Genomic DNA, 23,723 nt, shown 5'->3' on the forward strand with positions numbered 1-23,723 from the left:
CAGCTGCAATGAATTCCAACTGTTCATCCAGAGCTATGACATAGAAAAATGTAAGTTGCTCACCAAACCATTCCCAAAGCGTTGACCTAAGACGAACATGAAAAAAAAAAAAAAGCAAAGCCAATGTTCTAAAGAAATAGAGCGATGCACATGAAATCCTCCGATTACATCCACGCTGGAAACGCTGTGATGAAAGCTCAAGTCGCAATTGGTTTCTCACAGTGTTACCTGTTTTAACATTGAGAGAACCTGCAGTCCATTGAAGAAGAAAACAGTCTTGGTCGTATTACATTGGGAGTCTGAAAATGTATCCTATACCTTTTGCCCGCGAGTCTGGAGTACCGTATACAATGTTTCCATTTTGACTTAAAAAAGGGCAAAATTCCAAAAGCCAGAGGCTAGATTTACGACGCCCTCCTTGTAAGTTAAGGTAAGTCTCAAGTATTGTTTCCTAACAAAAACTTATTGATGGAATAGCAACAGACTATTCTATTCAGCCCTCCCGATAAGTTAACGCAAGTCTCAAGTATTGTTTCCTAACAAAATCCTATTGTTGGAATAAAAACAGACTATTGTTCAGAGCAATGCTTAAAATACATCTTATCTTAGTATGTCTTCTTGAATCTGGCTCTAGGTCTGAAATTTCTGTCTAAAAATGGTACGAGGGCAAAGAAAAAGGCTGCTACTCCATCCAAGTTATAGAGTAGTGTTCACCAGTTTTATATTTTGCTGCTAATTCTTTAAATACTCGCACTTCCCAAAGGTTAAGTGCCTCGAGACTTCAGTTGAAAAATACTAGAAAGACATTTTATAAGCAGTTCTTAGATGATCGTGGCTTAGTGATAAAATAATGAAACTTTACAAATCAAGAGCATTTTCTCGTCAATACCCAAAATACCGGAGAGACTCTTGGTTATCAATCTCATACCCAGAGTCCTCCCGCTCTTTGGCCAGCGGTTGGCTGCCAGGAGAGACTCTGGGGAATTGGGATATTTTTTCACCCCAGGATTTCTGTGATAAAACAATGCCTGCCGTTACTTACGGAGCAGCCAATCAAAAAATTTAATTTTTTCCGATCTCCAGAGTCTCTCCTGGCGACCAACTGCTGGCTAAAGAGCCTGAGGACTCTGGGTATACAAGATTGCTTGGTTACTTGAACATTTTCTGCATGAAAAGGCAGATCTGTTAACAGGGCAATCAATCATTTTTTTTTCCTAGAATCTTCCAAGGTCACGAACTGCTGGCCAAAGAGCATGATGATTCTAGATACCAGATTTGTATTTGTATCTTTTATTTACTCCATATGATCGTATGTATTATTAAGATTACAGTGCGTAAGAAAGGAGTGGAGAAGGGCATAATATAGTTTACTAATTGTATGCCCTTTAAAATCACAATACAATATTTGTTAAGACAAAAAAAAAAGAAAAAAAAAAGAAAAAGGAAAACTAATTATAAAAAGAAGAGAAGAAAGATAGAAAACGTCTTACAAGGTCGTGTGGCAGTGATTGATACTGAACAAAATAATACTGGAAGAGTGCTCATTTAAGTTGTTTTGTTGGTTTTGGACGAATAGATGTAAGGATATCATTTTAGTAATAGCATCCGATAATTTTTTGGCAAAATTTCCTAATATTTATTCTGAAGGACTAGGATTAGGATACAAGATTAATTCAGCAGTGAACAACTGAAGACAGGTCAGGCTTCCCCAGTTCTCCACAGAGACTGCTACACCTGCGAAGAGATTGATTTAATTAGTCTCCAGCTTTGCACAAATGTTCGGACGATCTCTGAACAATGCTGACACTACGGACCTTCAGAAGTATGCTGCAAGTATAAGTACAAATTGAAATTTAAAATCAGTCACCGGGCAAGAACTGTTGCACTTTGCTGTCACTTACAATCAGACATGGAGACTCCAAAACAAGCTTGGTGTGGCAAGTCATTATTTAAAAAACTGTGCCTTAGATTAGAAAAGTCGTACTCGTGTTCAATCTCATACATGTAATCGCACTTAAGGTCCCTTACCCTTCTGTCTAAACACATTCGAGATAGCAGTAGAAGATAACCAGCAATTTCCAGGTCAAAGATTGCAAAAGGTAACCCAATTGATTCCAAATATCCTAATGATAGTTCACAACTTGTAACATCCCATTGAGTTTGAATAGAATTTACATGCTGTTTGGTTAGGGATCTACTAGTAGTTGGAATTGATGAGCCAGGCAAGGGTAGAAAGCATGTATGCACGAGATTGATGTTTTCAATCTGCAGGCAAAAGACTTTCTAAGCTAATAGTGCAAGATAGTTCGCAGGTGTAGACCCCATAATCACCAAATAAAATACACTTTCAAAAGTCTCCATTTACATTGCACTGAAAATACAGCAAAAAATAATATTCTTGTTCCCACTAGCATTTTCATGTCATTTTGTTCCTGTTCCAATTCACACTAAAATGCTCAAAAAAAAAAAAGTACTCGTACCTGGGGTTGCACATGTCTAGATGCTCAGATTTGGAAGTTCAACCGATGCCATCTGAAGCTATTTATGCTACCATTTTCAACAGCATTTGGTTTCACCTGTCCACACTAAAAATGAAGGGTTTTGAAAAGTCTCCATTTCCATAAGCATTTTCGATCATTTTAATGTTGATGTTACGCTACAAAGTATGAGTTTTTGCATGAAAAATAACATATTTAGTGTGAGTGGGGCTATTGACTGTCAGAGTTTTCTGTTGCTAGATTAGCATTCACCACTTTATTGGCACTGGTCAATATAGAATAAACAACTGCTTAAATTCACAGGTAAATAACAATTTTACATGTGGTCGAGGGAAAGTAAAATACTCATAAAAGCCATCTTGACCAACAAATGGACTCAAAATAATCAATGATTGTAATCTTATAAGTTTTAGTTAATAAATGAGCAATCAGTGACGATAAAAGTATGTTGCCTTGGTTAATTATTCTCCTTTTGGCAAGCCTCGAGTACCTAGGATGCCACTGCGTATGATGCAATTTTTCCTGCAAATTGCAATGCAATGCCATTACAAGGCAAGTTCTGGATAAAATTGTGCATGTTAACGCCACGTCTACACAACTGTCTTTTGAAGAAAACTTGCACTGTGGGCTGCAGAAAAAGCATTTCATCTTTTTCCAGGCATTGTTAGTGCAACACAATGCTTTCATCAGCAATATGCTACAAATTGTAGGCCTTTCATCAGCAATATGCTACAAATTGTAGGGCAAAAATTGCCTCATGTAATAGTGCCCATGCACTTGGTTCACTCAAACGTAGAGAGCCAGATTTTTAAACACAATTTCCCTGGCTCTGATTTGTCTCTCATGATCCAACCACATCAAAGATTGAGGATCGAGAATATAGCTTCCTCAGTCAAGACTGCCAACTTGTATTTGACCAGTATTGTATGTTCTCACTATACCGAGGCAGATTTGTGGTAATATTTGCTGCTAATCAGTACACCGGGTAATTAATTGTTAAAGGCACTGTACTTGGCCATGGTGCCGTTGTAGAACTTCTTTTCTGACTCCCGCGCTCATTCATCGCCTCAACAACCTGCGGAAAGGTTCACGTTGGTAATAGCTCAATATATAAACCACAAGCAGCCCGTTTTCGCGTTTGCTCGCAGAAGACAATTTTATTTAGTCCATTTTAAATCCATTTTAAATCAACCTTAAGCTCATTCAACAAACCTTGAATTCTTACCATAAGCATAATATTTTCTTTACCAAGACATTCGCCAAATGACTGTCCCGCTCGCAAAGCTGACAATCTGCCTCTGTACTGGAACAACTTGGCTTTTATTTCACTCAGCCGTCCTTGAACTTCAAATGAGAAACAAGCTTTCTTCTCTTTTCTTTGGGATTTCTGTTTGATGTAAAAGCACGGAAATATGTCTGGTTTCTGTGCAAGCAGAAGACAATGTTTACTCATTTGGCACGGCAATCCAATGTAACCCGAAAACGCCTTCCCAAATTAAATGGCCAAACAGTAACGCACGAGATCTTAACCTGTAAATAAGTGTCGACTTCCAATGTGACTACATCTGACTCAAACTTAATTGCGACAAATAACTTGCCCTCGCGTTGTTCAAACGTAAAAATATCACACTCGGTGCCGGTGCAAGTTTTTCATTGTTTGAACATTGATACATTGTTGCCCAACAATGGCAACAGAGTACAGAGAACAGAGAACGGCAAAATGTTTTTGCGTGATCAGATAATTTCCATTGCATTTGCAGCAATCTGTTATTTAAGGAAGATGCCTTACAATGGCACAAGAACGTATCATTCTATACGCGCGTGAAGAATTCTCTCAGCATTTCGCTTGCTTTTTTACGGAGAAATATTTTACTTTGGCATCATGCAAACGGGAAAAACTGCAAGAAAACTTCGAGAGAAAATCCCCAACAGGCGTCAAACTAGCATAAACAGGGTTCGCGTTGCCCTGAGAAAATTACTTTACCCGCCGTCAGATTTGAGTTCTTGTTTGTAGACGAGTTACGCTTTCAGACAACTACTGTTTTGTCAAATTTTACGAACTTCTAATGAGCGGTTTCTTAGGAAACAGTTCATTTCCTCTAAAAGTAGTCACAATTTTTTGGTCAAACGCGCATGCGTGGCTTTTAACTGGGTTTTCATAGCAAGGATCAAACGCATGCAAAAGGGCCTAGCTCTTCGTAAACTTACTTTCATCGCTGGGTGATAAAAAATAGTGTTCAGAAACCAGAAACTGAGTTATTTGAAGAACAAAACTCAACTTTGTGATCCATTTGATATAAAATTGAGGGATCGCTTTATCGACCCCGTATTTGCTTACCAAAACCCTAGTGCGCTTAATAGCGTCTGGCATTAACTGAATGAACACAAAGCGTTAAAGCCCCGCCAAACGATTGCAGCGTCATCCAACATTGTTAGACGATAATGCATAGTGTTGAACAAGGTGGCCAAGCGAATGAAACATGTTTGCTGCAACACTTGAACTCAAGGGTCTGGGACCAAAATCTACCTAGAATCCTTAGAAAACAAACCCGCGCCATATTGGCTTGCCCGACAAATGGCGCGAGACCGATCAACCTCCGCGTCGGACCATATCCTTGCTTTTCTTGGTCTTAACAGTTTTACTTACTCCTTTGTCCTTTCTCTTTCTATTTGAAGAGACATCGATTGTGTTTAAGATCGAGATTCAAACTTTGTTTGTTCGCTATACTGCGGGTTCATCTTGAACACTCACGCGGTAACTTAACGCGCGTAGCAAATATAAACAATAAATCATTGCCATGGATACAGAGACCGGCAAAGTCAGCTTAGCATGCGCGCGTTCAGCAATGATGTACTCCGTCGGCAAACGAATTCAACATTGTTGTTCACACCTGAGAACAAAAGATATGATGTTGACCATGTTCAAGACGATGTTTGATGGAAGTCAAACTTCTTTCAACATCAAGCAACATCGTGAAACAATGTGATTGTTGGACGATGTTGCACCAACATGTTGTATCCATTTGGCCGGCATTAATGCGGACTATTCTGAAAGAAATCAAAATGGTCAAAGGACATGAAACCGGGACCTCTGGATTGTAAGCGTGTGAACACCTTTTCCCAATTGCGCCACAATCTCGCCCCTCTCGTGATCAAACGTGATTTTGGTTTTCTGTAGTTGGTTGACCAACACACGCGCGCGCTCATATCTCGGCACGTGCACGTAACTTTATTTGCATACGATTGAAAATAACGAACTCAACGGGCGGAAGGTTCTTTAAAAACTTTAAAAACAAAACGTTTATCTAAAAAACTTAGCAAGACGGCGTTTCGGCCGAAAATCTAAGGCCTTCGTCGGTTTAAAAAGTGAGAAATAAGCAAACGCCTATCTAACAGTTCACAGTTTGCGCGTGCTACAATCACGACGCGTAATGAAAAATCACCGAGCGAGAGAACAAATCACGCGAGTGAGCTTTAAATTCCCGGAACGTCAATATGTTTATAGAAAAACGTTTTTTTGATGAACGCTTTTTACAAGTCAGAGTCGTACACAACTGTTAGATTACATTATGTCCATTCCTGACTGCAATTTCAGTATTTTTCATACATACATAACTTTATTTCAATTCGGATTTAGTATTGAATGTCAAAAAATTCTAATTCCAGCGCTTAATTTATCATCATTCATACTTAGCTAGCACTTTCCCTCGACTTAACATTAAAAGTTATTAAGAGCGGTTGTCAGTAACTTTCGAGAATCCGGGGACAGGAGCGAAAATTCGAATTTTTTTTATTTGCCCCAAAAGACCCTTTTGGTGAACTATTTTCAAAAATAATATTCAAAAGTTCCAGCGAATTTTTATTTTGGCAAAAATTGGGAAAGTTCGAAATCGGCCAAAACGCGACCGATGGCCCGATTGAAATTATGCAAATTACTACATTTTTAAAACTCTCGTTCAAGACAAGGTAGCGTTTTCTCGAGTTGACACTTTCACAATCGTTTTTACATCCCTTGTGCTTGCTTCTAAACTATATTTTATCTCCACCTGAACATTCTTTCATTTAAAGTTGCCCACGTAAAGAATACAATGTTTGCTATTCCTAAGATAGAGTGATTTTTGCCATATTTCAGATGACCATATCATCAAGGGTATACAAATATACTGGTAATGATATCACTTTTTTGAACGGACAATTGTTCTTATTTATCATGTTAAAATATTTAGTTTGGCCCGCGAAAAGCGAGCGCGCTAGGTCGAGATGTGTGGAATGCACTTTGACACAATTCGCCATTTCAGTACTTCATGTTCCTCCTGTTACTTTGCACTTATCAATACACTTCATGATCACGGAAGCTTTTAGATAAAAGCCAAGGTCTCTGTGTTCATTTCATGCTTTTATACACGTAAATAACTAGCTTCAAACTTGAATGCTCCCCATATTAGCATTAGGTTATCAAATAATTCCTTTCAGGTAAAATTTTCGAGTTTATATTGAGCCGTTCAAGCGAGATGAAAGAGCCGTTCGCAGGGAAATAACTTGAAATCAGTGAAATTAATACCCTGTCTCTCATATCATGCAACACTTCCAAACTACCGTTATTATTAAGCTAGAAAGCGTAAATGCTCCCATTTTACGTGACCTAAAACAGAATTTGCCTAAAGTATTAAGAATAAAGTTAAAGTCCACCACAAGAAAAAACTGAAAAAATCGCGCAACGACGTAAATGTAAACATCAGCCGTTTCTCGACTTGCTACATGGATGAAACGCGTCCGTTATTTTACCTCTGTATACATTTATTATCAGAAAGTAGAAACAAAAAATCTTCTCTATGCCCATCTGTATAAATGCACTCGCCAATCAGGCTTTGATTTTCTGTATGTTTGTCGAAAATACTGAAGAATAGTGCAAGATAATAATTTGTTACTGACTACTTGACTCATTCAATCACAACCGGATACATGTAACACGACTGGAAACTAGATATAAAGAAATGCTCTTACTTGTACGTCTGCAATCGTTACTCACATTATATCTGGCGATATCACATCCCCGAGGCAAGGCTGAAAATTGTCTCAAAATCCGCATATTAGAGATTCAAAGTTTTGAACAACGCAACAACTTTCATTGCGTGACAACTGAAATGTGATACACAAGCGCGCGAAAAGCACCGGAATAAACAATGTCAAGATTCGCCCTTGCGATGACAGTGCGAAAATGATTTTTGAAATTACAAGAAGAAATTGAGGCAAGTCAAGGTCTGCAAGGTATATTTGATTGCCGGATTGAAACGAAAATCATGTTTCCTCCTCTCCCCCCATCCCCTCCCCCCCCCCCCCCCTCTTGGGGATTGTACCGAATTGTCATCATCAACAACAACAACAACAACCTTTATTTTCCTCAAAATAAAGCCGAAATTAACTGAAATGAAAGTAAACAAATCAAGAGCTTTCGAAACCTCAATGGAGTATTTCAATACTATCCTCAAACAAAAAGTTTGGAGGAGAGTGAAGTTTTTTTTTCGCCATGGCACCTCTCCGTGCGGATCAAGCTCAAAAAATGCGCAAGATTTGTAATGTATGCAAAAAGGACGTTCGCTCGCACCTATAAAGGCACAAAAGATCGGGCCTATAAAGAAATTCAGGACGAAATAGTGTTGTTGCTAGGGCAGGTAAAGTGTTTTCATTTGAGTGAAACTGAGAGCATGAAAGAACATTTTATTTCTTTCTCTGACTTTCCCTATATTTTTTAAACAGAAATCCACTGCTATGCATTACTTGACTTTATTCCAGGAATTATGATTTACGATTGAAACTTTCCGTTCGTCTTTATACAGCCATTTCAATTAACGTTGTCGGATCAAAGCTAAAAGCTTAAAGACAAGACCGAAAGTTTACGTGGGATTTTTATGAATAAATTTATCAAAATCAGTCATGTTTGGAGAAAACAATAGGTTGTAATTAGCAGTACAATGACCTGCACGTGCAGGGATGATTTTGATCATGATGAAATTATTCATAAAAAATAATCTCACAAAACATTGCGGTCTTGTCTTTTAGCTTTATTTTTATCCGACAACGTTAATTGAAATAGCTGTATGCTCTCACCACCGAGAGAAGTAAGGCCTTCGTGTGAACTGCAACAGTCAGAAACCTTTAACGACGAAGGAAGACCGAGGAATGAACAGCAAAGAATCGCTGTCATTGTCATTGCATGTACTGTGGGTTAACCCAATCCAGGTGGAACTCGTAATTAAGTTATATCTTCAACCCGTGCCATATAAAAACCACTATTAATTGAACAATCACTGGACTATGGTGCACAGGTTCAAAAGATACTCTCATTGGCCTTGAAAAAGGCTGTCCGTATGGTGGATACTCTGGAGCACGCTAGGAGGATTTAACAATGACAACGTCAGACTTACACAGTGACGGCCCGTAAGAGATAACACCGTCTTTTAGACCGAACACGAAAATCTGAGAAATACCAGTCGTGCCCCTCATCCTTTGACACTAGTGCGCGCTAGAAAATAAATTAAGGTTAAACACTTATCTTAAAATTTGATAAGCCCTTCCGTAAGCAATAATGCAGAATAATGTTGTGTAATTCCAGTTAACATTTTATCGCCATCAGTGACTCATCTCAAACAGACATTAAAGCTAGGTTTAACAAGTTAACTTAAAAAGAAGGTTTTTTTTTTCGTTCCATTCATGGTGAACGTCCTTATTACATTGATTAACCGTATAACGCATTGCAAATATTGCGCACCTTTCGAGCTTGATCCACAACTTTTGCGCGTTGATCCATGGCGAGAGACAAACTTCACTCTCCTAAATATAATAGCTTTTTGTTTGAGGATAGTATTGAAATACTGCATTGAGGTTTCAAAAGGTCTTAATTTGTTAACTTGATTTAAATTAATTTCGGTTTTACTTTTCCTGTAATGTTATTTTATTGATGAGAATCCGGCACAGACAATACAGAGTGAAAACTACATGATTATTGCTTCAGTCCATTAAATATACCTTGCAGACCTTGACTTGCCTCAATTTCTTCTTGTAATTTCAAAAATCATTTTCGCACTGTCATCACAAGAGCGAATCTTGACATTGTTTATTCAGGTGCTTTTCGCGCGCTTGTGTATCACATTTCACTTGTCACGCAATGAAAGTTGTTGCGTTGTTCAGAACTTTGAATCTCTAATATGCGGATTTTGAGACAATTTTCAGCCTTGCCTCGGGGATGTGATATCGCCAGATATAATGTGAGTAACGATTGCAGACAAGTAAGAGCATTTCTTTATATCTAGTTTCCAGTCGGGTTACATGTATCCGGTTGTGATTGAATGAGTCAAGTAGTCAGTAACAAATTATTATGTTGCACTATTTTTCAGTATTTTCGACAAACATACCGAAAATCAAAGCCTGATTGGCGAGTGCATTTATACAGATAGGCATAGAGAAGATTTTTTGTTTCTACTTTCTGATAATAAATGTATACAGAGGTAAAATAACAGACGCGTTTCATCCATGTACCAAGTCGAGAAACGGCTGATGTTTACATTTACGTCGCGGTGCGCGATTTTTTCAGATTTTTCTTGTGGTGGACTTTATTCGTAATATTTTAGGCAAATTCTGTTTTAGGTCACGTAAAAAAGGAGAATTTACGCTTTCTAGCTTAATAATAACGGTAGTTTGGAAGTGTTGCATGATATGAGAGACAGGGTATTAATTTCACTGATTTCAAGTTATTTCCCTGCGAACGGCTCTTTCATCTCGCTTGAACGGCCCAATATAAACTCGAAAATTTTACCTGAAAGGAATCGTTTGATAACCTAATGCTAATATGGGGAGTACTCAAGTTTGAAGCTAGTTATTTACGTGTATAAAAGCATGAAATGAACACAGAGACCTTGGCTTTTATCTAAAAGCTTCCGTGATCATGAAGTGTATTGATAAGTGCAAAGTAACAGGAGGAACATGAAGTACTGAAATGGCGAATTGTGTCAAAGTGCATTCCACACATTTCGACCTAGCGCGCTCGCTTTTCGCGGGCCAAACTAAATATTTTAACATGATAAATAAGAACAATTGTCCGTTCAAAAAAGTGATATCATTACCAGTATATTTGTATACCCTTGATGATATGGTCATCTGAAATATGGCAAAAATCACTCTATCTAAGGAATAGCAAACATTGTATTCTTTACGTGGGCAACTTTAAATGAAAGAATGTTCAGGTGGAGATAAAATATAGTTTAGAAGCAAGCACAAGGGATGTAAAAACGATTGTGAAAGTGTCAACTCGAGAAAACGCTACCTTGTCTTGAACGAGAGTTTTAAAAATGTAGTAATTTGCATAATTTCAATCGGGCCATCGGTCGCGTTTTGGCCGATTTCGAACTTTCCCAATTTTTGCCAAAATAAAAATTCGCTGGAACTTTTGAATATTATTTTTGAAAATAGTTCACCAAAAGGGTCTTTTGGGGCAAATAAAAAAAATTCGAATTTTCGCTCCTGTCCCCAGATTCTCGAAAGTTACTGACAACCGCTCTTAAATTTCCCACCTTTTCACCAGTGTTTGCTTTGACTCTTCCTCCTTTTTTCTCTCCTATTCACAGGGATCGTCAGTAAAACTGAGATTTTTAAACTGAAATATCAAACACAAGAAAATCCCGTGAAAATTCTTTTGGAACATTATCATGAGCAATTACAACCTAGTTGGAGTTCTATCCTACAATAGATTGTGTTTCCCTCCAGTGCTTCGTCAGTTTTTCTCTTATTACTTGGGCGGAGCGCCAAGTTATAAAATAGGATTTCTTCGTCTACGCCAAAACGCAGTGATCTACTGCGCGTGCGCTGAGGGGTTTACCTAAAACATGGAATCCGGAATCCGGAATCCGGAATCCGGAGTTCGGAATAAAAAAAAAACAAAACTGAAAAGTCGTGGACATGAAAATTTCAACGAAGGTTAAAGTCACTTTGGAAACACTTTTTATAGCTCTTGAAAAATTATAATATCAGTCGGGAGCCCAGTGAAATTTTCAAAAGTTTGCCTTAGATTTCAATTGCTGCAGTTAAGCCTATTGTGTTAGTATTCTAAGACAGTCGCTTTAAAGCGTAAAACTTAAAAACACACCATAACGACACCTATCTATGTTTATAAAATCAAATACATGGAATTCGTAAATCAGGAAATACTTTCCTTTCTTTTTCTTTTTGTTTTTTTGTGTAACTTGCCGTATGCTGATTGGCTTGTGAGTAGGGGATTGTCGTTTTTTCGGAAAAGCTAGGGGAGAGAGATGTGTACGATTGGTTGTGTTTTGACAGGTACAGTAGGTAAATTAGCGCATTCACAATGGTGACGATGGAAATATATGTTTACACGTGTCATAACATTGTTACTAACGTCAGGAGCCTGTTAACGTATATTACGGTTCAACAAATTGTTCGGGCATAAGGGCAGGGCCCGTTTCTCGAAAGTGCCGGTAACTTATCTGGCTCGAAATCAAATATTCAAATGAAAATATAAAGAATGAAAGCGCGGGTCGTAGCTAACAAACCAGTTGATTTTGTTTTGTTAACTGATAGTTTTATCATATTATCTGCGAAACTATTGAAACCTCGACCTTGAATGTAAACAAAAACAGCTTTCCGGGCCCGTTAATTATCGGTACTTTCGAGAAACGGGCCCCAGGGTCGGTGCCAATTCGAAGCTTTTCTTAGATGAAATCGAAGCCACCCCCATACGTACTTGTTTCAATGCTTTTTATATTATTATGCAAAGACAGTGAGTCTTGAAAAAAGTTGATCAGTGATAAACGCAACACTTATTCTTTTCTCTAGTTACGTTTCATTGTCTATCTTCGCGCTATAGCAGGAGGAAACGTTATCGAGTAGGGTCGGAAGAGGTGTTGGGGTATTTAAGGGTACGTTTGAAAATTGGGAACCTTTATTCCAAATGAGTGGCTCAACTGCCTAACCAATTGAAATCTAAGGGAAACTTTTGAAAATTTCGCTGTGCTCCTTACTGATATTACAATTTTCCAAAAGCTATAAAAACTGTTGAAATTTTCATGTCCGGATTCCGGATTCCGTATTCCAGATTCCGGATTCCATGTTTTAGGTAAAGCCCTTTTTTCGGATTCCGGATTTTTTGTTTTAGGTAAAGTTTGCGGCCATTTTGATAATTTTAATAGAGGAAATCAAAACGTGTGGTCTTGTTCGTGTTTAGGTGTACGACAACCCGTATGGATGGTCAGTGTCAAGGAAAGCGATATAGAGTGGCTGGTAGAAAAGGAAACTAAGGAATCGAGGTATGTAAGGGTTGAATAGAAGTGAATATTCAAATTTTACGTCGTTGAGCGGATAGTTTTGAAATGGAAAGGTATACTGTGTTCTTTTGTTTTTTGCGTTTGGCTTTTCACGTAGTTGTTGAAATTTGTTTATTAATTCATATCTGTGAGTAAAAAGGTTGATAATTTATGCTGAAAGTATCTTTGAGGAACGGGATTCAAGTTATTTGTCGAAGCAAAACTTGTACTTGTAATTCGACCAGCTGTTGAGTTGCGTTGTGATGCAATGGTATGTGCGAAAATAAATCATAAGCTTAAGCTTAAGTAATGTTAGATTTCTTCTTTTTCAGCCAAATTGTCAGACATCGGAGACGTGGAGACATGAAAAGGATCAATGTCATTTTCAATTCTCTGTACACACTATTTATCGCTCTAAATAAGAGAAATGAAATATTAATATTGACAATAAAGGTGTGTGATTCAAAGTGGTAATTGAATTTCTTGTCGTGCAATTGTTGTGTGAAATGCGACTTATTAGTTGTGATTTCAAAGCGAACTGGCGTTGCGCGCACGTTCGATTTTGAAATGAGGTGTATGATTTCAGAGTAATTATGATTTCCACTCAGTTCAATTACCAATATTAATTACATCCATTTTGAGGTAGCTAAATCTACGTGAAAAATAAATTACAGACGTTTGTTTGAAATAAGTTGGCGCTATAATTTACTGTAAGCGTTGTCGCTTTTAGGGACATATAGTGGTAGCAGTTGTTTGATCGAAATAAGCGTGTGTAATGGTGGTGAAATTGCTGTTATTAAAAACTGCATCATTATATAATGCAATTCGAGGGATTTGATTGGCTTAGCGGCCATGGTATATGAGCAATTATACCACGGCCGAGAAATGGCGACCATTAAATTGCCTTCTGGTCGTTCTTGCACAGCGAAATCAGTAAGATCTAGCAATATTTCCCGGTTGTTTTTAATAAAACAATTATTCCATTTGCGCTTGTTGGATATGAGATGATTATAGCCAACTCGGCGCTACGCGCCTCGTTGGCTATCTATCATCTCATATCCAACGCGTGCTCGTGGAATAATTGTTAATTATTTCGAAATTTTGGGGAAAGGACAACGTCCAGAAGTTGATTAAAATTTTTAGAGTGAAATTTGATTCTGTCCCGGAATTAATGAGTCGTGCTCACCGTATGTTTGTTTACCTTCCGGTTGACGCGGCTGTTGATTGGTGAACTAAAGAATTGACGTGTCAGATTAATATGTCAATGTGATGGTTTTTTTAGACATCCAAGGGAGTAAACCAGGCGGTGTGCGTCACGACCCACAAAGGGTGCTGGGTAAAAATATGGAAATGGCTCATTTGCCTCTGGTCACAATCGAGTAAACATCTCCCGAACGTAAGACTTAGGTCGACTTACACTCGCACTGAAACTGGGCATTCAAAGTTTGCTTCCTTTTCCAAAAACTATCACTAAAGACAGCAATTTGACAAATTGTAACGGTCTGGTGGCAGCCGTTGATGCTTCTTGTTGGACACACAGGGCGATTTCGTTAGTATTCCCGGTTCGGAGACAATCAAGGCGAGAATTTTTTATGTTTATTCAGGTTTATCCTTTATACTAGTTTTTTGTGCCGTCACGTCTGCTTATAGACGCTTTTCTTATATATATTTAGACCGCGAGCGGTCGAGTGGTCTCTTTCTCCTAAGTTCTGCGGCACGCGATGGAATTAGCGAGCGGTGAGACCGCGAGTCACAATTTTGTAATTTGCATAATTTTACTGTCAGTTTGAGAGCGTGACCTAAGGAAAAAGTACGACTGCTCGCAGTGTATTTTTCATTGCTTTCGCTCATTTTTAGTTTGCTTTTTTATCTCGGGGTGAAAGAGATCTACATTTCCTTCCTGGATTTGTTGGAGAGAAAAAGCATTCGCCCGTTGGCTTTTCCCGGTCGGTTTCCCGGGAGTTGAGCTACTTTGTTTACATGATCTCTCCATAGATTCTTTATTAGTTCAACGGCTTCTAACGGAAAAACCATAAGGGGTAGACCCGGGTAGACCCCGAAAATTCTGAAGTAGAAAGGATAAGCTAGCTTAACATGCAAAAGTATTGCCCATACCCAGCAAGAGTGAGAAGCTTTAGCCTCAAGAAATGCAGTAAATCAACGACCAAAACAACATGGCGGCACGCGCAAGGTCGTCACCTTTGAAATGGCTACAAACGCGAACAAATGCTTCAGCTTAAAAAACAACCTAACCAGCATTAAGCCAATTTGTTCCTCTAGCTTTGAAACGACTTTCAACTGGGAAAAAATGTCACAGGCTTCGTTAATGACGAAATTTGTCAAATTTCAACAGGCTGAACTCTCCAGACTGATGTTCTTGGGCGCGAAGACTACTGATCAAATAACGCATTCTGATTGGTCGAATTTCGTGACGCACACCGCCTGGGAGTAAACATTGCATAGTTGTTTTACTTTGAAAGCGCGACTGAGCTACAAAGTTGTGAAGAAATGTCGTCTAGTATGCTCATTTCACTTACAAATACACACGCCGTTCGTGGTAGACCCACACTAAAAGATGTTGAGCGTTTTCGGAACGGGTCGGTCCGCGAACTCTCAGAAAAGGGAAAGAAATTGAAGAGACGATCAATGATATCAAATGAACGAAATGACGAAGAGGAATGTCAAGAAACTGCGGGAATAGTGGTGAAAAGATTGAGTCGTGGCGTTTGCAAAAATGTTAACATTGTAAGGATTTGCAAAGCTTGTTATCAATGTAAGAACAGCGACGTCTTTTTCGAAAGCGAGAGAAACAACATTATGTCAGTGACTAAATTGTGTTCACTGAAAGGGGCAGATTGTCAACAAAGGAAAATGGACAACAATGCGTTTACTGTCGTACCTCTTGTGGTAACTATAATTATTTTTTGTATTGGTTTAATTTTGTTGAGCAAAGTAGGTTGCCAGATAGTCGTTTTTTTATTGCGAGTTATTTTGTTTCATACGATTCTGTATTTTGGGACGATCCACATATGCGCTTTTCGGAATGGTGCATCATCAGCAAAATCTGTTGTTATTATGTGTGATGATGTTTATAGTGGAGTGCCTGAGAAAGCTATGTACGTAACTGTAGCTAGTGTACAAGAGGAAAGTGCTGTTGTAGTGAAAATAAATGCAACTGAATTGAGATCTCGTTATGGGAAGTTTATTTTTAGCGGAAATAATAGTCGGGTTGCATATGGCAATAAGCGATTTCTGGGATATGTTGTTCCACGCGATCGTGCGCCCAGTAGAATACCAGTGAAAAAGCTCAAACGGCTGTCACAGAAAGCTCGGAAGATAAGGGTATTTGTGTGGAAACGTATTCGCAAAAATAATCCATTGTCGTCTAAAATTCATGGTTATGTGGGACGGACAAGTGGATACAACAGTAATTTTGTGAACTTTGTACCGAGGGGAGCCCAAAAATTGATTTCGAAACGAGTGTATCCGCTTTACCATAGCAGAAGAGTTGGAAGGGCAATAGACTTTGAAAATAGGGTTAAAAGGAGGTATTTCTCACTTTGTACATGTAATTACCCCTTTGTTTACAAGAGTTCTAATCACAGGATAGTATGTGGGGAGTTTAAGCTTTGTAATGATATTGAAAAGAATCCGGGCCCATCTTTTGTGGAATTGGATGTTACAAAAACAATTTGTGCACCATACTGTCAAGGTAACGTTTCATTATTTGGGCAAAACGCTGGTCAACAATGTGTCGCGATGAGCTTGTGCGCTTTGTTATATAATAAAATAAAAAGCATTGTATCCTGTGAAGATATGATAGAAATTATGGATGTGGGTAATCAACTATATGGCAGGTTGTCTTTAATGACCAGGCAGTCGTTTTTACTGTTATCAGAATTACCAGCAATGGTTACAGTGTTCGAGCAATGTTTTCAAATCGAATACAGTGAAAGTTATACTGGTAATATACAAGGTGATGCCAGAATTGAGGGATATGAGTACTGTATGCCATTAGGTAGAGCATTGGAAACAGTTTTGTCTTTGCACTACGATTCAATGATTCTAACAGTAGGATGCATCAGTGTTGGTATCTATAGTATTCACAATGGCCGGTTCAAGCTGTTTGATTCCCATGCTAGGGATGTATATGGTAATAGTGATCCTAAAGGAACATGTGTATTGCTAGAATTGTCATCTATGTTTCTATTAGTACAATATTTTCAGGGTCTATATAGAAATAATGACACATACGAACTAAAAGGAGTACGTATTGACAAGTTTGAAGTCAATATATCTTCAAGCAATGTTGGTGAAGATTGTAGCTTGTTAAATGAGAATGATTGCCTTTGTTCCTGTAAAGAGTGCTGTGCCGTGGCACTTTATGCAATGTGTCACTCCATTGTGAATCCTTGTGGCTACTGGAATTTGAGGACTTTAGCTGCTGTTGTCAGCAATGGAATTCAGTTGTTTACTGACATGGGCATTTCTAGACATTTAATGCCGGTTGATGTACCTCAGAGTGTGTCTGTCTGTGGAGCTGAGATCAATGTGGTTGTCCATGCTGGAAGCAGTGGTGTGTTGTGTTGCAACTTGTGTGAGAGCAAATCCATCTTAAAAAAGTTGATTTTAAATAATTTTCATCAAGTCACAGGATTTTTGTTGTGGCTTGGGAGTTATTGTATAAGCTGTGTTGTTCAGCAAAGAGTGAAGTATTTGTTCTCCCTGTTCTCATATGATGACAGCTGTTCACCTGCAATCAAACATATGAAAGGTATCAAAGGTGCACACTCAGTTGTTGAAGCAATTTCTAAAGTTATAGAAATCAAGTTTAATTCTCAAAGTGTGAAATATGAAATACAATTTATTTTGTGTTCATGCAAAATGGAGAACAAGGAAAGAAAAAGGATTGTAATGAATCACAGGATGAGATATAATTATGTTGAGATGGAACCTGCTGAAAAGAAGATGTGTTTAGAAAAACGTGTACAAACTTACGAAACAATGGATTGTTTCGAAAAGAAGGAATTACTTGGTAAGAGAAAGGAAAATTACCAGTCAAAGAAAGATCTGCTTCAAAAAGGAAGAAAAAATATAGATTTTTGCATTGAACAATTTAAAAATAAAATAATAGAAGGCCCTTACTATATATGTTGTGTATGCAATCGATTACTTTACAAGAAATCAGTTGTATTTTTTTGCCAAAATAAGTACCCGTGTGAAAATAATTTCTCTGTGCAGACTTCATTTGATGGTAAAGAATACATTTGTAAGTCATGTCATTTAAAAGTTAAAGATGGAAAACTTCCCTGTCAAGCTGTAGTGAATAAAATGCATGTAGATGAAATACCTACAGAACTTGTTTCACTCCAAAAATTAGAACAAATTTTGATAGCTCAGCGAATAGTGTTTGAAAAAATTGTTGTTTTGCCTAAAGGACAACAGAGAAAAATTAAAGGTGCCATCTGCAATATACCAGTTAAATGTGATGAGACATGTAGTGTTTTGCCTCGTCCTTCTGAAAGATCTGGGATAATAATGTTAAAACTGAAAAGAAAACTGGAATTCAAAGGTTATGTATACTTTCAAGCTGTAAGACCTGAGTTAATTCTAGAAGCTCTTAAGTGGCTGAAGAGGAACAATATACTGTACAAAGATATAAAAATTGATCTTAACAATATTGATGCAAGTTTAAGATTTTTAGAACATGACGGAAATGATAATGAAGATGGAAGTACGGATAATCAAGAGATTTATGGCTCAAATATTGTTTGCAGTAATATTAGTAGTGGAATTGAGAATAATGTGAAAGCTACTACAGTAAGAAGTAATGATAATGAAGAAATTGATGATCCTCTAAATGAACATCAATCTCCTGTAAATGAGATTTGTTTACAATCCATAATACCCAAGTATTCTGTCACTGTAGAAAATAAACAATCGGTGGGGAATGAAGTGTATAGTATTGCACCTGGTGAGAATAAAGAACCACTCTCTTTTTTCACTGACAAACAAAGTGAGGAGCTAGCATTTCCAGTTTTGTTCCCTAAAGGAAGGTTTGGATACACAAGTGAACGTGATGTTAAAATATCACCGATAAAATACTTTAATGCTCGATTGTTACATTACAGTGGCAGATTTGCAAGTAACCCAGAGTATCTTTTCTTTGCACAGTTTATAATGGAACAAAAAAAAGTATCAGATAGTATTAACATTGCTCTTAAAAAAATTTATGGTCAATCTGTTACTGCATCACAACTGAAATCCAATGCAGAAACCTTACGAAACCTCATTTGTCAGGATCAAGCATATTTATTTTTGAGGCAAATTCCAGGCACTCCACCATATTGGCAAAAGTTTATGTATGAAGTCGTGGCAATGGTAAAACAGCTTGGCATCCCAACGTGGTTTATGACATTGTCATGTGCTGAGCTTAGATGGCCAGAAATGTTTCAAATAATTGCAAGAATACAAGGACAAAACATGACCAATGAAGAAGTTGAAGCTCTTTCGTACAATGAAAAATGCCAAATGCTCAATTTGAATCCTGTTATAGTTGCTAAGCATTTCCAGTACAGAGTTGAAACATTTTTCACTGAAGTTTTGCTTACTGATGCAAAACCAATTGGTAAAATAGTGTACTATGCACTTCGTATAGAATTTCAAATGAGAGGTTCTCCTCATTTACATGCATTAATATGGACTTCAGATTGCCCAAGATTAAACCAAGGTAACAAACAAGCATATATAAATTACATAGATGAATATGTACAAGCATATGTTCCAAATAAGGATGAGGATGTTGAATTATACGAATTGGTTAATATGTATCAGAAGCATAGTCATTCAAAAAGCTGTAGAAAGTATAAGAATGTTCAATGCAGATTTAATTTTGGACAGTTTTTCACAAATACAACAATTATAAGTGAACCTCTTTCTGAAGACGTAGATGAAATGATAAAAAGCAAAATGTTACAAAATAGAAGGGAAATTCTGTCATCTGTTAAACAGAAAATAGACGAAGTTCTAAATCCAAGTATGCCAGCTTATGATTCATCAGTAACTGAAGATGACATTTTGAATTCTATTGGGATCACTAAAGAACAATATTACTCAGCTTTATCAATTTCTTCAGATTCTAATTATGAGTTGCATTTGAAAAGACCTGTTAACAGCTGTTTTATTAACAATTACTTTATTGCTGGTTTAAAAGGGTTTGGAGCAAATGTTGACTTGCAACCTGTGTTTGATCACTATAAATGTATAACATACGTATGCTCTTATTTCACAAAGGATGAGACTGAATGTTCACAAGCAATAATGGATGCAGCAAAAGAAGCTAAAGATGGTAACGTCAGCATTAGAGATGGACTAAGAAAAATTGGTGCAGCTTTTTTGTCTACTCGAGAGGTAAGTTCGCAGGAATGTGTGTACAGATGTATGCCTGAACTCTGGTTAAGGAAGATTTTTCCAGGAACCGTTTTTGTGAATACAGACTTACCAAACAAAAGAATAAGAGTTGCAAAAGCACAACATGAACTTGATGAGCTTGATGATGAGAGTACTGACATCTTTAAATCCAACATCATTGAACGGTATTGCAAAAGACCAATTTCTATTCCTGCTGTAGATCATCTTTGTCTTGCTCAATTTGCAGCTTACTATTTTAAAGAATACAAGAAAGAAAAAAATGAAACAAGTGATGCACAACCAGAAGTACTTACTGACAATGCAATAGAAATTCAACATGGTCCTTGTAATGCTGACTCGTCATTACCAAACCAAATAAAATTAATGAATTGTAATGAGACAATGAAACGGAGAAAAATTAAGGCTGTCATAAGATATCATACATTCAATAAAAGAAAGGAACCAGAACTGTTTTTCCATCATTTACTTATGTTGTATTACCCATGGCGAGATGAAGCAACTCTGTGTGGTAGTGAACATAGTTATGCTTCAAAATTCTATGACCCAGGAGTTCAAGCTGTAGTAGAACGTAATAGGGCAATTTTTGAACCCGATGCAGAAGCGGTAACAGAAGCATTAGAATTGCTACGAAATAATGAAGGAAATATCATCCACTCATTTGACTGCATGAATGATCAAGAAAATGATGACATTGAATTATTAGAGACTGAAGAAAAAATAGTAGAAGAGTCCTTCAATCAGGAATTACCTTCAGATCTTTTGCAAAACTCAGTAAGTAACAGAGAAACATGTCCAGCTTTATTAACCAACCAAAATGTACCAGCTGAAGTTTCCGATGACCAATTCCGTGAATCAGTTAGGTGCCTGAACATTGCACAACGACAAGCATTTGACATGGTTCTTTGCTGGTGTAGAAATACTATGAAAAACCTTAACAGCTTAAAACCACAAGAAGTGAAACCGATTTATCTTTTTGTAAGTGGAGGTGGAGGTGCTGGGAAGAGTCATTTGATTAAAGCTATTTATCAGAGCGCAATAAAAACCCTCAAATATGCTCCTATTCAACCAGAAAGACGAACAGTGCTACTTACAGCGCCGACAGGAGTAGCGGCAATAAATATTGATGCGACAACTATACACAGTGCCCTTTCAATCCCTAAAAATGCAGGTTACACTCTACCAGCTATGTCAGATCAGAAAAAGACACAAATGAGATTATTATTATCAGAGCTAAAACTTTTAATTATAGATGAGATTTCAATGGTTTCAAATGTTATACTGCTTCAAGTTCATCAACGTCTACAAGAAATATTTTGCAGTTCTGGCTCACAGCTCTTTGGTGGAATAAGTGTTATTGTAGTTGGTGACTTGTATCAGTTACCACCAATACAGAGTAAACCTGTTTTTGAGAATTATAAGAGAGATACTTTGAATATTTGCCACCCATGGCATGTGTTTCAAATGATTGAGCTTACAAAAATTATGAGACAAAAAGACGATGTGGTATTCACTGAACTTTTAAACAGATTTAGAACTGGATTGCAGACTGATGAAGACATAAGGTGTATTCAGTCTAGATCCATAAATCCATCAGATGACAATTACCCATTGAATGTTGTGCACATATGGGCTGAGAACAAGCCTGTAGCTGAATATAACAACATGAGACTACAACAAATACCAAAACGTCTATTCAACTTAAAGGCAAAGGATCAATATCCACTTAATATTTCAAAAGCAGTTATTGACAATGTTCTTGCAAGAGGAAGATCTGACACAGGTGGCCTTGAGTTTGAAATTAATGTCAAAGAAACAGCAAGAGTGATGCTAACAACCAATATTGACATTGAAGACAGATTGATAAATGGTCAGCTTGGTACAATAATTAAAATAGATTTTGACCACAACAGTCAGACGTCATCTATTATTTATGTTAAATTTGATGATGAGAAGGCTGGAAATAACTTAATTAACAAATCTAATAATCAGTTTGCTAAAAAAAAGAGAGTTGTACCAATTGAGCCAATATTAGCAAGATTTAAGCTAAGACCAGGGAAACCATCATCACCAGAAGTACAAAGAATACAATTTCCTATAACATTAGCATGGGCGTGCACTGTGCACAAAGTACAAGGACTCACATTAGATAAAATTGTAGTCAGCTTCAATCTTGAAAGGCAAAAATATTTTAACTATGGTCAAATATATGTTGCAATAAGTCGATGCAAAACATTGAAAGGATTGTATACACTAGGACAAATTGAACATAAACATGTAAGAACAAATTGTAGAGTACATGAAGAATATGAGAGGCTGAGGAATGCTGGAGCTGTTTCCATACAAAGGAATGAAATTGGGAACCAGAACAAAGCATTTTTGATTTTAACTCTTCTGAATATCAGATCTCTTAACAAACATAGTATAGATATCAAGTTTGATAGCAAAATAACAGATAGCGATTTAATACTATTAACTGAAACACAACTTGTTCCTGAAAGTAATGATCAAGAAATCAGAAATAATTTAGTACAATATACATTATATAGGCAAGACCATGAGTCTGACAAATTTTGCAGTTTAGCTATTTGTGGAAAGAAGAATATTGAAATTGTTGGATATGAATATTTTTCTGCTGTAAATGCAATTAAGTTTGTTGTTGTTGACACAATGACACAATTTCAACAAACAATTCTACTTCTGTATCGGAAACAAAGCTCTAATGTGTTACAATATATTGAAGGAATAAGATATCTTCTCCTTAGTAACGACATTGATGTACTTTTGGGTGACTTTAACATAGATTTCTTCAATTATGAGGATTCAAAAGGACTGCGATTAATGATTAATTCCTTGAACTATGCACAAATTGTGGAAAGCTCTACATATATTTCTTCAGGAAGCTTACTGGACCATGTTTATGTAAAATCAATAGCATTAGAGACGACTGAACATTTGGTAATTCCTGTTTACTACTCTGATCATGATGCTGTTAAAGTCAAAATAAATGTAAGGTGATGATATGGCAGGTGGAGATAGCAGTTATATGAACTGTAAGATTAGTGTTATCCCACTTTTTGTGGGATCTTGTCTTCTTCGTTCAAGATGAATCAAGGTAAGCTACATAGTGTGATTACTTATTGGTGAATAGCTACTTATTTAATATCACATATTATTTTCTTTTGCAGACTTAAACAAAGAAACACTTAATTTGGAGCTCAGTGGTTTGAACACTATTGCATCGGTATTTGAGACAACAAACTCACATGTGATGACCAGTTTAAGAGTGTAAAAAAGGAATGAATTGATGATCAACATCCAATTGGTACAGCAAGATTAAAGCTCCTGCAATACAGCAAAGGGGTAAATTGCTGTTGATTTTTCATGGCTTATTGATAGCAGCAAGTGTTATGCACTATTCTGAGATGTTTTGATCAGATGTATTGCCATTCTGTGAGTGACAGAAAGTTAATTGAAGTACTGG

At 37.1% G+C, this 23,723-nt stretch overlaps 3 protein-coding genes across 3 annotated transcripts in view; 1 reads left to right on the top strand and 2 right to left on the bottom strand.

Annotated features, from left to right (window-relative positions):
• Window positions 1-3,450: 3,450 nt before the first annotated feature.
• Window positions 3,451-6,181, bottom strand: LOC146474541 (uncharacterized). Its single transcript, XM_085116921.1, has 2 exons — window positions 3,724-6,181; window positions 3,451-3,573 (listed from the first exon to the last, which is right to left on the bottom strand). Exons 1-2 carry the CDS (start codon window positions 3,949-3,951, stop codon window positions 3,472-3,474), a joined length of 330 nt encoding a protein of 109 aa, XP_084973047.1. The 5' UTR covers window positions 3,952-6,181; the 3' UTR covers window positions 3,451-3,471.
• The window catches only part of LOC146474542 (mitochondrial inner membrane protein Mpv17-like), a 74,574-nt gene continuing 54,598 nt past the window's right edge, over window positions 3,748-23,723 (bottom strand). The window contains exons 4-5 of the mRNA XM_085116922.1: window positions 11,066-11,148; window positions 3,748-3,885 (exon numbers count right to left, since the gene is read on the bottom strand). The gene's annotated coding sequence lies outside the window, so the exon portion shown is untranslated. The remainder of the gene's footprint in view (window positions 3,886-11,065; window positions 11,149-23,723) is intronic.
• LOC146474543 (uncharacterized) lies at window positions 20,144-23,257 on the top strand. Its single transcript, XM_085116925.1, has one exon. The coding sequence runs from the start codon at window positions 20,252-20,254 to the stop codon at window positions 23,255-23,257; it is 3,006 nt and encodes a 1,001-aa protein (XP_084973051.1). The 5' UTR covers window positions 20,144-20,251.

The sequence above is a fragment of the Pavona decussata genome, unplaced genomic scaffold (genome assembly GCF_977016875.1).
Source record: "Pavona decussata unplaced genomic scaffold, jaPavDecu1.1 SCAFFOLD_88, whole genome shotgun sequence".
Classification (NCBI taxonomy): Eukaryota; Metazoa; Cnidaria; class Anthozoa; order Scleractinia; family Agariciidae; genus Pavona; species Pavona decussata.